This window comes from Euphorbia lathyris, chromosome 10 (assembly GCF_963576675.1).
Source record: "Euphorbia lathyris chromosome 10, ddEupLath1.1, whole genome shotgun sequence".
In the NCBI taxonomy this organism is placed as follows: domain Eukaryota; kingdom Viridiplantae; phylum Streptophyta; class Magnoliopsida; order Malpighiales; family Euphorbiaceae; genus Euphorbia; species Euphorbia lathyris.
In genome coordinates, this window is record NC_088919.1 from 65,526,807 (window position 1) to 65,539,883 (window position 13,077).

Below are 13,077 nucleotides of genomic sequence, written 5' to 3' on the forward strand. Positions count from 1 at the left end.
AAAAGTTTGCAAAGTGGTACCATGTACTTCATTCCGTTAGCAAACATAGACATTTCTATCTAACGATGTTAAAAATGATGAGGTGGCAGTTAAAGTCAAAAGATTTGAAGGGTAACTTTGTCCTTTTATTTATTTAATATTTTATAATTTATTATACTTTTCAAATATTAAAATTGCCCAATTACAACCAATTACAAACTACGCCATCTCTTTTGCTCTCACATCTCCTCTTTCATCTCCCAAAAACGTTAATCATGGCTATGGCTGGGTATACAAAAAATTCAGTTGACATGGATGTCATTCACTCTGCTATAATTTATTCTTCATTATCTAGTTGTTTGTTTTATCTGACAAATTAATATAGATGACAATAATATTGATTTATCACATGAATTTGTCAGTCTTAGTTTGGAATTAAAAATGGAACAGTATCACCATCACCGTCTTATCTGAAAATATTGAACTTTTACTGTAACAAAATAAGAAGTGATGATTCCACAGTAGTATGAACCCCGCATTGGTCACCTCAATCGCTGCTCCTGAAGACACCGGGGATCATTGAAATCGGACAACTTTCATTGAAATCGGCGTTCCCTGTTGTCCCTCGGCGACGAAAAACGTGAATCCCCATCCCCGCCATGTACAGGCAACAACAGAGGCAATGGAAGAGGCACCGACGTTGACAATCTAGAAGGAAGGGGGGAGGAAGAACTAGGCGAACGCGTTAGAACAACGTCAGAAGACTCGGACGCCGATCTTTCCGCCGTGGCGTTTGACGAATTCCTCTGAAACGAAGCATCCTGCTCATTAAAAAAAACGCGAGTTTCTTCGAACGCGAGAACCTGGAACCACCGCCAAAACGATAAGTTGTTGGTGCTTACAGAAAAAATTTCACCATTGGAGGTCAAGGTTGAAGACGAAGAAGAGAAGGAGGTGTTGCAATGTTGAAGACGAAGAAGGGAGGGAGGTGAGGTGTCCGTTTTCAATCGGGCAATGCTTAACATTTTAAAAGTATAATAAATTATAAAATATAAAATAAATGAAATGGCAAAATTACCCTTTAGATTTTTTTTTACTTTGATTACCACCTCATCATTTTTAACACCGTTAGACAGAAATGTCTATGTTTGCTAACGGAATGAAGTACATGGTACCACTTTGCAAACTTTTAAACCACACGGGTGCTGTTCGAAAACAGGTATAACCACAAGGTTTATTTCTGTACTTTCCCCTTTAAAGTTTAACTTTTTTTTTATATAGTTCATCTGATTTCTCGGTTCGAGACTCGTCAAACACCTTAGGTGGATCTTCTCTTAATTAAAACTTTATGCATACGCTAAGACTCGAACTCGACATCTAGTTTAAACGACTTGAGGCTCTTAACCACTCAAAATAACCTAATTTTTATATATCTGTATATATGTAGACTCGATTCTCTTATATATATAATTTTTTATTAGGAATTTTTTTTAGAAAAAAAGATAATTGTTTCATTAATAGAAAAAATAGTACATCTCGAAATAAGTACTTAAAAAATTACAATCCAGAAGTATATAAGATAAGCTTAAATATGCATCTTCAATATTATAGATCATGATAGAGTAATTGTAGACAATGCTTGAAACTATTTTTGACGTAACGACGATAAAGACACTCCACCTAGAATCAACTTCATAGCCTTTTCTTCAGGAATTACTTCATGATTTTCCAATAAGCCAGATCTATGTGATAATAGATAAAACTTTTATGTTTTTCCATGAAGGAAAACATGATAATATCCATATAGGGAGACAAACGACAACTGCTCATATAGAGAGATATACCACAACCATCCATAAAGGGAGAAAGAACAAAAAAAAAACTGCAAATAAAGAGAAACTAGCAAATTTGCCATAATAGATCAATCAAAAAATTTATTCAGTAAAAAAAAGCAAAATAAAGTAAAGAATGAGTTTAACTTCCAGCTAAAAATCAGAAGAAAATCCAACACGTAGATGAAAAAGATGAGAGTTTTTTAACGGCTTGTTTAGATCCAAACAATTTTCATTTGAAACTTTTGACATGGAAAATAAAACTCGAAAAAGAATAAAGAAAAATGAAAAGCATTTTTATCAATTAAAGTTGACTCGAGTGGTTAATGGCCCCAAGTCGACTAGATCTTAAGTTCGAGTCTTAGTGTATACAAAAAAAAAAAACTTTAATTGGAAGATGACCTACCTAAAGGGTATCTTGCGAGTCTTGAACTGAAAAATCGGACAAACTTAAAAAAAAAAAAATCTTTTTCACAACTAAATAAGTCCCTTAACAATAGGAGCGTGCATCAGTGCAAAACCGAACCGAAAAAATCGAATACCGAAATGATCAAAATAATTGATACTGATACCGACACCGAACTGAATAATAGGTAAAACTGAAATAAAACTGAACCGAAATATTCAGTTCGGTTCGGTTACACCGAACAACCCGAGTTAAATTAAAAATAACAAATAAAGATCGCTATATTTTCTCATTAAATTTACATCAACAACAACAAAAATTGAAATAATTTCAAAATATATCTATATTGAGTTATTATTTCAACAATAATTAACAAAAATTAAACTTGTAAAATCAAAAATATATTTATATATTATATAAAAATATAAAATATGTGTGATTCGGTGTGGTTCGGGTTTTTTACATTTTTTATCAAACTGAACTGAATATCAAAATACATTTAAAATTTAAAACAATACCAAATCGAAATGTAAAAAAAACAAACAAACAAACCAAAAAAACCGAATTCAATCAGTTCTGTTCGATATACGGTTTAAACCAAAGAAATGCACCCTACTTAACAATGGGCTTTTTGAGTGAAAAAAAAAAAATAGGAGGTCCATTAAACATTACATCAATGAAGTTCAAGTCCATCATTGCAAGTGGATAAGTGGGAAATAAACACAACTAAAAAACTAGTCCACTTTATTCCCCCCAAAAGATATTTACCCATCCATCCGTTTTTATTATATTATTTTTTTTTATAATAAAGCTAATATTTCATTAAATCATAAAATTTTAAGTACAAATGATACCAGTAAGGAATAATACCTCACATACATATAGGCTAAGCCTAATACATAGTCCATTAGGGTAAGAAAATAACTATTAAAAGCAAGAAAATGACTATTAAAAGCAAGAAAAGCTATTAAAGGTACATTAAACATCAACAACATTGCAAACATATATAGATCGTAACTCCAAATTCGTCGCACAACAACTGTAGTCCAATCTTCAGCATTTGAACCATTCTGAACCTTCGGATCTAAGTCCTTTTTTTTCGCAACCACGTAGATCCAGTGATCTACGGATAAGATCTACCGTTTATGTCCTTGCTAAACCATAAAAGGTTACAAAAACAGAGAGTTTAACCAACAGGCGCAGTTCAAACGGATTCAGAGACACGATGAAATATATAGGATCCAACTAAAAACTGATACAAACAAAAAGAAAATAACTACGAAAACAGAAAAACAAAGACGGTGGGAGGAGGAAGAAGGAAGACAAGCTTCCTTCCTCCTCCTCAACTAGATAGCAGCAAAAGGAAGGCAAACAAGAGGACAAACGGTGGTTAAGTAGGGGTGGAGGAGAAGAAAGAAACAAAAAACGGAGGAGGTGGAGGTGGATGTGGAGGTGGGAGACGGTGGTTGAGGGAGAGCTGCAGATCTAGAGAGAAGGAGGTCTTTCTCTTTCAAGCGGCGCACGAATATGGATAGAGTTCCGTTTTATTATATTATTAATTTTGGGGATTAAAACGTTTCTAAGAAAATGTAAAATAAGTTTATGTTTATTTATTTTTAATTCTGAACAAAAGATAAAAATATTTATTATAATATTTACTATTTATCAGTAACAATAAATAGCTAACAACACCCGCCTGCACCTGTCATCGCCAATCGCAGATGTCGACCTTGCTGTCCACCGTCACGGTCAAACGACGGCAGCGGCACATGTACGAAACGTTAGTTGGTCTCGTCTCCCCATTGGGCTTCGTCAAATGTAACTGTGACGCGGTTTCCTTCAGAGCCGAGTTCCGTAGTGGGGTGGGAGCTTTACTTAGATCTTCCGACGGCTCTTTCATGGCTTGTCGTAGCCGCCTAGTCCCACTAATCGACGATATTAGGGAGGCCGAAGCGTTAGCCCTCCGAGACGCCTTGCAATGGTGTGCTTATCTTAATTGTATTAATGTTATGTTTGAAAGTAACTCTTTGATTGTGGTTAATAGCGTCAAATCTGTCGATCCAGACTTGTCTGTTTATGGGTCAATTATCCAGGATTGTAAGGATTTGTTAAGTAGTCGACACGATTATACGGTGTCTTTTTCTCCACGCCTAGCGAACAGGGGTGCTCATGTTGTTGCACGACATGCCTGTCCAATGCTAGCGAGTTCGTATCTTTTTCTGCTCCAGTTTGGTTGCAGGAGACTATTTCTGTTGATTCGGTTTAAGGAATGAATGTCCATTTGCTTCAAAAAAAAAAAAAACAGCTAACAACAACATTAACGATAAAAATGAACATGTGAATCAAATGGACTTTAAATCTTAACGTATAGAATGGTACAAATGTGCTCTACATTTCCGAGCAAAATCAACTTTAAATAACATAAAATATGAATATATTGGTTTACCGTTATTTGATGCATTATATAACTATCACATCGAACATTCAAACATCAATTATATCTACAATTTTGACACATTACTAAAAAAAATTCAAAAACTAAATCTATCACGTATAAATTAATTACAATTTTTTGCTTTATTAATATATCTAAAATATTTATTGTATTACTAACACATTTACAAATGATTTGCCAAAATATACAAAAAAAAAAAAATATTTGAAAGGTTTAATACGACAGTCAAATAATCGTTAAATTAGTTCATTCAAATTTTCTATATAAAACTAAACTTCCTCGTAGGTGGTGTTGATAAAACTTTTTTTTTTTTTGAAATGATGTGTTGATAAAACTTAAAAATGAGCACTAACAAATAAGAACTGAATTTTAATTGTTAAATATTAAATGCTGAAAATATTAAATAATATAATAGTTTGATAAATACGGAAAAATAAATACTAGATTGAAAAATATTATTTGATAATGTTCAATTTAAGTTAAATATTTTAATTTACCAAAACAAATTCTCTAAAAAAATTTACCATAATAAGTAATTTGTTAACGTAATTAAAATTTTTTAAATGATGTTATAAAAACAAGTTAAAAATTAATAAACACTCAGTGTATTAATTTTAAGTGTTTAAATGAGTTATTAAACATATCGTTACTTAATAATGTTAAGGTAAATATGTATCATTTAATATTTTTTTTTTTTTTTTTTGAGAAAAATGCTTGTATTTTCATTACATGATAGAAGAAGCACAACAAACAAAATACAAAAAATAAAACTTCACACAAGTAAAGGCTAAAGCCAATACAAGATCCACGAAGGGATGAAAAAGACTATAAAGAGCAAATAAAACCATAAAAGGTATAAAAAACATCAAACAACAATATACCATATACTTTTCGTAAATCGAAATCTGTAGAAAAGCATCTGCAATCCAAATTTCATCCTTTATCATTCCGAACATTTGGATCTGAGTATTTTTTGTTGTTGCAACCACGCAGATTTAATACATAAAGTAAAAAGTTTAATACATCATTTGCTCCATAAACTCATCCAAAAAGGTTAATTGGCCCCTTGAATTTTCAAGGTGTCTTAATAGTCTCATCAATTTATATAAAATGTTCAAATAGCTCCTTCAACTTGCGTAAAATATAATCAATTAATCACTTAATTGCAAAAAAATAAGTTGCATGTGGAAGGTGTGTTGCACGCACCTTAGAAAAGTAAAATAATCAAAGTCGTGGTATTTGATTCTAGTATTAAAGATGATAAGTTTTACCGTTGAACAAATAAGAACTTCATTTTTAATATGTTTCAATCCATTATCTGAATTATGCAATAACATTTTAAGGCACGTGCAGTGTATTTTTCGCATACAATTTTTTTTTTTTGTAATTGAGTGATTAATTGATTACATTTCACGGAAATTGAAGGAGACAGTCTGAACATTTTGGCCCTGCTTGGTAAAGAGCGTTTTGGGATAAAAAGAGCGGTTTTGACAAACTTTAGCGGTTTGACCACTGAAACTGCTGATTGGAGTGTTTGGTGGAGAGATGTTTGGGAGAGAGTTTTGGGATGAAAACGCTAATTTAGAAAAAGCTCATTTTATGAGCTTTTTCAATTAGCGTTTTGCAATATTAAAATTAATGAACTTCTTTAACCCTAATTATTTTAGGGTAAATAATATATTAGTCCTCTAGTTTTTACCTAACACACTGTTTGGTCCCCCTATTTTGAAAAACATATTTTAAGATCCCTATCTTTTGCCACTATTAACATTGTGGTCCTTTTATCTATTTTTTTAGATTTTTAACCGAACATATCTTAGCTTTTAGGACAACCACAGTACAATACAAGTTGACCATGTTACTCTGTTATTTTATATATATCCGTTTATGCTAAAATATAATGATTACAAGTCTTAAAAAACTAGACAAAAGGACCAAAGCGTTAATATTGGTAAAACCTAGGGACCTTATGATGTGTTTTTCAAAATAGGGGGACTCAACAGTGTGTTAGGTAAAAAGTAGGGGACTAATAAATTATTTACCCATTATTTTATGTATATTTTTATGTAGGGTAATTAATTTATTAGTCCCTGTATTTTGACAAAACACACTGTTTAGTCCTTGTATTTTCAAAAACACATGATAATGTCCCTAATTTTTTTTTCGATGAACTATTTAGTCCCTAACGTTTTTCTCAGTGAACTGTTTAGTCTCTGCCGTTAGACTCTCATGAAGATTTTGTTAGTCAATTTGGATTTGCGTTCTTCTTTTCCTTTATTTTCATTTCCTTTAAACTCAAATGCATCTGAAATCAATTTTGAGTGTTCTTCTTCTTGATTTTCTCCTTAATCGTTCAAATTCGTAAGCATTGGGTCTATTCTTTTTCTTGTTCTCCATACAAATAACTTCTTCTTCTAAATTGGATTTGCTCTTCTAAAGTTTGAAGGTAAATAGTAAAGTGTAATTTAGTCATTTCCGAAGTCATAAACGGTAAAAAAATCTAACAAACAGACGGAAGGACTAAACAGTTCACCGAGAAAAAAGTAAGGGACCTTAACATGTGTTTTTGAAAATACAGGGACTAAACAGTGTGTTTTGTCAAAATATAGGGACTAATAAATTAATTACTCTTTTATGTATTAAAAAAAGAAATGCCCTTATTCGTCCTTTTGCACAAACCGCTATTATCAATCAGATAATTTTTACTAAACAGGTCTACACAAACAACTAGTCAAATCAGCTAATGTAATCAGCTAACAGCTAACCTAATCAGCTGACAGCCAACAGTTAATCCCCAAACAAGACCTTTATATAAGTTAAAGAGACTATCGAGACATTTTAAAAGTTGAAGGCAAACTTTTTGGAGCAAATAATGTATTAACCCTTGCAAAAATGAAATGGGTAAATATATAACTTATCCATAATTTTTTAATCTCAGGAATCCCCTCTTGCCCTCATTTTCTCTTCTTTATTCTCTGCCTTTCTTCATCGCTTTTCTTTTCCATAGATTCTCCTTCTCCTTCTCATCTTTCTCCCTAACTTTCAATCAGATCTCAACAAACACCTACAAGGAAACCTCGCTCTAAAATCCATGACGCTTGGCTCAGGTGGATCGAGTGTCGTGGGTGAGTCTCGAGATCTTTTTACAGCTTTATATTTCCTTGTACCGCTTCTGATCTCATAGGTTTATTTTGTTTTTATCTGTTTCATTCCTATCTGATTTGTGATTTCTTTTGTTTTCTGATTCGTAGCTGTGACATTTCGCGAGCTTCCGTATTGAGATTTTGATTGTTTTTTCTGTTGTTTGGACTTGTGGATGATTGTTGATTTTGGAGTAATTTGTTTTTTTTTTTAAGATTTTTTTTTAATTCTGTGCTTGCTACTTAATTTGTATTCGAGAGTAAACTGTTTCTTGGATGATTAAGTTAAATTAAATCGTTCTATGAAAAATTGGCTTTGAGTTGATATTTGGGAAATTACTTGAGATTCTTATTTGCTAAAGTGAAGCTTCTCTACCTTACTCTAAGATGGTAAATAATTGGATGACTCTTCTCCAAATTGGGTTTTATGTTTTTATGTAGTTGTCATCAAATTTCTATGGATACCTTTTTTTGCAGAGAAGTATTTTAACTTATCCAATTGCAAAGTCACAACCACTAGAATGGGATATGTTGCATGAAGCTCTTCGTCACTAGTGTTTCCGCTGTTTCCATTTCATTACGGTTTCCTAGCTATACTTTTATAGAAACAATGTTTCCTTGTTTACGTTTCCGTGCAACATAGAGGATTCTATAACTTTATTGGTCGTGTGACTCTTGTTTTGGTGTTGCTGCATAAGCAATTTGGATATAAGTTTCCTTTTTTCTTCTTCTTCTGAAGAGACAGATCGATTAAATCCATTAGTGCAAGTGGCGAGCACGTGAAAATGAGTCTTCTAAGTTCATTACTATTGTTGGATGATTTTTTAGCCTTTTCAGTTGTTGATCTGTTATACAAGTTGGATGTATTTAACTACAAAGCTTATTTGTATCATTTTTCTATTTGCGTGTGATTGAAATTTATTCATTAGTACGGTGAGAATCGTAGTTCTTTTCTTGCATTCCATTAGTTCTAAGTATATGTTATGAATTGGATCCTCCTGACCATTTTGACGAAAGTCTTGCCTACAGACCTGCTCTGCAGCTTAATAAACCAGTTACTTAATAGCGAGTTGCTCACACAAAAAGAATATACATCTGAGGTTTATATGGGTTTAAGGGAGAGATGGCTGCTTTGTCATTATCTTGAATGTTTTAGTTGAGAGAAGAGAGATTTTCATGAATCTGAAAGAAGATTTTTTTTTTTTTTTTTTTTTGGTGCTGTATTATCTCTATATGCAGATAGAGATCTAATGTGATTCATAAACATTCTAACTGACTTCAGTTTGATTTATTTCAGTTGTCTGTTTATTTATGTTCAGTGGAGGAGGGTTAAGACAGGTTCAACTTATTTAAAATGGAATCCTTGTCAGCATGGATGTCGCCAAAAGCGACATTGTTAGATTTGTATGAAGTTACTGTTAGGGGCTAAACATAGAAGTTTTCAATAGTTTGAAGGTTTTCATTATGCAAAAATGGAAGATTTGTATCATTTTAGGTATAGTTGCTTGTTGCTAATTTTGCCTAAATAAAAATATTTTGTTTAGACATTTAAAGGAAACTTATTTCATGGTATGCGTGAGAATGTCAGAAGTCAGTTTTATTGTTGGCTGCATCTTGACCAGCTAATAAAGCACATGAATGTTGTACAATGAACTTCTTATTACTGGTATTTATGCTGAGTGTTGCAGGATGACAGTTTATTATCAGTGGTTTATATAACTATGAAAATGCATTTATTTACTTTCAGATGCGTACTAATTGTAAGCAACTAGTTATGAGTATGATCAGTTGGCTTTTGAAGTTCAACTTCAGGATTTCCTTTTTTCTTTTAATTGTTGTAAAGTTATGATTGACACTGACTGTCTGTTCTTCTATTCAGTACCTCGGAATTTCAGATTGCTGGAAGAACTTGAACGTGGTGAAAAAGGTATCGGTGATGGTACTGTGAGCTATGGGATGGATGATGGTGATGACATCTACATGAGATCCTGGACTGGCACTATCATTGGTCCTCACAATGTAATTGCTTTATGTTTTTGGAATGATCATCGTTAAACGCAGAAGATGAAAACTACGTCTTTCTTGTACATGCCTTCAATTTATTTTGGATTAATAATCACAAAAGTTACCCATAACCACTCTATTCAATGCAACTTGTATTAGCCTGTAGTTTCTTAGTCTTTCCTTTTCTTTTTATTTGCTTAATAATTTTTTCTAAAGCTTTGTCGTGAATACTTCAAATTCCCTTTGAATGCTGATCACACAATCTTCTTGATTATCGGGTCACTGAAGGTATAGTGACAATAACAGTTTTGCCACCAATAGTGATCAGTAACTGCTCCATGGTTTAATGATTCTTGCTCATTTATTAAGCCTGCATAAAATCATTTTAATTGGCAGGTTTGGCGCAACGGTAAACGTTGTTGTCGTGTGACCGAGAGGTAACGGGTTCGAGTCTTAGTAGCGGCCTCTTGCCAAAAAAACTTGGCAGGGAAGGCTTGCCCCCAATACACCCTTGTGGTGGGACCCCTCCCCGGACCCTCGCTTAGCGGGGACGCGTAGTGCACCGGGCCGCCCTTTATGAAGAGAAAGGAAAATAATTTGTCGGTGTTTATTGGATTATTCAGATTGAACTATAATATATTATCTGCAAGGATGAATCTTTTGAAGCTCTGCATAAATTGCAGTTTAGTATAGCAATTTGGGTGTTTATATTTGGGTTATGGTCTCTTACGGATTAGAAGGTTTTTCGGTTTAATAACTTTTCCTTTCTTCTGTCAGACTGTACATGAAGGCCGGATATATCAACTGAAGCTGTTTTGTGATAAAGATTACCCAGAGAAGCCACCAAGTTGTAGATTTCATTCACGGATTAATATGACTTGCGTTAACCATGAAACTGGAGTGGTATGGTTATATTTGAGTACTCATTTGTATATATTACTTCATCATGCTTCTTGGCTTGCTTTTTCCAATTGATACATTTAAGTGCTACAATTGTGGCAATATCAACAATATGATCATAGATTCCTAGAGATATAGTCCCTCTTTTGTTTCTTTAATGATGTGATTATGCTAGAAAGCAAAATGAGAGGCTTAATACATAATTACACACCTAAACTTGTCACTTTTTGCAGTTTAGCACCCTGGACCTATGTTGCACGGAAACTCTTCTTCACTAGCGTTTCTGTGTTTCCGTTTCCGTTCTTTTTGGTTTTCATTACTGTTTCCTAGCTATATGTTTTTAGAAATAATGCTTCTCGATGTCTGTTTCAGTTTCCATTTCCATGCAACACAGCCCTGAAGTTATAGTTGGACCTCACATACCTGAACTTGTAACTTTTGGACTTCTGAGACCCTTATTTGCTGACATGGTATGAAATGTGTTTAGGTGAATGTTTGACACCGCCGTGCCATGTCAACTTTGAAGTTTGCCAAATCAACAAATAAGGGCTATGTTGCACGGAAACAGGAAATGAAAAGGAAACGGATACCGGGAAACGGAAAAGAAACAGAAACGGGCACGAACGTAGAAACGCTAATGAAGAAGCGTTTCCGTGCAACATATAATAAGGGTGTTGGAGGTTCAAAGTTGAGCATTTTAGGTGTCTGATAGTTCTAAAACCGTAAAAAGTGACAAGTTTAGGTGCTTAATTATGTATCAAGCCAAAATGAGAACTTGAACTGTCCATAAGCCGGCTTGTTTAACATCTTCATTACAGGTGGAACCAAAGAAGTTTGGACTTCTGGCGAACTGGCAGCGCGAGTACACAATGGAGGATATACTGACACAGCTGAAGAAGGAGATGGCAGCCCCGCATAACCGGAAGTTGGTTCAACCACCGGAGGGAACCTACTTCTAGCGATCAAGGTGATATAGACGAAATATATATAATCATATTGCATATATATATGTATATATATATGCAATATGTGAAAAAATAGTTTGTAATGCTGTGTTTTATGAATGCCTTTCTCCAAAATTATCTACCTCTCCATGGCTTCATTGTCATTTTGTTGTCCTCTCTAAAATACTTACTCTCTGTTGAAGGGATGCTGTTTGATTAATGTTAATTTTATGTGTGTCAAACATTGAAATTAAATTACCCCCCATCAGAATAGCATATTAGATCAAATCAGCATGTGAAATTTCAAATTTGTCCCTCTTCTTTTTATCCTGGTTGATTGTTTTTTCTAAGGGCGTGTTTGGTTGGATGATGGAAAGGGCAGAAAGAATGTATTTGGAAATCACAAATTTGTAGACTGGCCGTCTTGAATTATTTATTTGTCATTTGAATGCCTGAATCTAGACTTAACTTTTGGTCATTTTCTTTTCTTATTTTGTATTTTAGGGTTAGGCTATGCTTACTTTGTTTTTGACAAAGTAAGTCTTACTTTTTTTTTTTTTTTTTTCTACAAACGTGCAAGGCATTGTTGTTGAGAAATGAAAATATTGAAATTATCAAATGAAGTAGAAATATGGTTTGATTTTGTTATGTACCCGTCTATACTATACTGTAAATATTTTGATTGTATTCTAAGGTTGTAATTTGGATAATTATGACTGTATTCTAGGGTTGTAAATTGGGTGGGGACTATCCGTCCCCGATAGGATTTTACAGTGGGAACACAATAGGGTGGGAATGCGGATTTTAATATATATATATATATATATAGAGGCGGGTATGAGGATCTCTCCGTCTCCATGTAGTTCATATGCATTTTTAAGTGTTTATTTTTATGTTTGAATAATTTTTAATTAGTTTTATTCTATTGATGCATTGTTTTTTTGTATCTAGTATATTAATATTTGTCTAATACAATTAGAGGGCAGTTTTTTAAATTTTACAGTAGGAAATGTTATTTAGAATTTAATAAATGGAATAAGGATCTCAGGGACATAGGAACTTATATTAACCTCATTTTATGAAGGGATAATGGTTAAATTTGTCCTGTCGTTTTTTTTTTGGGAAGTGTGGATTTATCATAACATAAGAAACGGTGTAGTATTCCATAACACACAAACACAAAGTGTGGATTTAACCTAACAAGATTAATTTTACCTTATGTAACAAAAAAATCAAATGGAATTTTTAATTATTACTTGACTCGTTATTTATTTGTCACATCAATTTTTTTAAATATCAAAATTATTGATAAAAAAATGTCTAAATAGTCATAAACATTCTATGAAAATGCAAGAAACTGCTCTAGTTTATTAACAAATTTTTTTGAAAAATTTGATGTGGCTGTCGAATAAATGCC

The 13,077-nt window shown here is 33.0% G+C and overlaps 1 protein-coding gene across 1 annotated transcript; it reads left to right on the forward strand.

Annotated features, from left to right (window-relative positions):
* Positions 1-7,603: 7,603 nt before the first annotated feature.
* On the forward strand, positions 7,604-12,121 carry LOC136208989 (ubiquitin-conjugating enzyme E2 variant 1D). Its single transcript, XM_066000318.1, has 4 exons — positions 7,604-7,797; positions 9,692-9,831; positions 10,594-10,719; positions 11,535-12,121. The coding sequence occupies exons 1-4, from the start codon at positions 7,764-7,766 to the stop codon at positions 11,673-11,675; spliced, it is 441 nt and encodes a 146-aa protein (XP_065856390.1). The 5' UTR covers positions 7,604-7,763; the 3' UTR covers positions 11,676-12,121.
* Positions 12,122-13,077: the final 956 nt, after the last annotated feature.

Bases quoted from the DNA above. Each gene is read 5' to 3' on its own strand.
- LOC136208989 (XM_066000318.1), top strand. From the start codon at position 7,764: ATGACGCTTGGCTCAGGTGGATCGAGTGTCGTGG. The intron at 9,832-10,593 runs GTAATTGCTTTA...TTCTTCTGTCAG, and splicing joins CTATCATTGGTCCTCACAAT to ACTGTACATGAAGGCCGGAT. The intron at 10,720-11,534 runs GTATGGTTATAT...TCTTCATTACAG, and splicing joins TTAACCATGAAACTGGAGTG to GTGGAACCAAAGAAGTTTGG.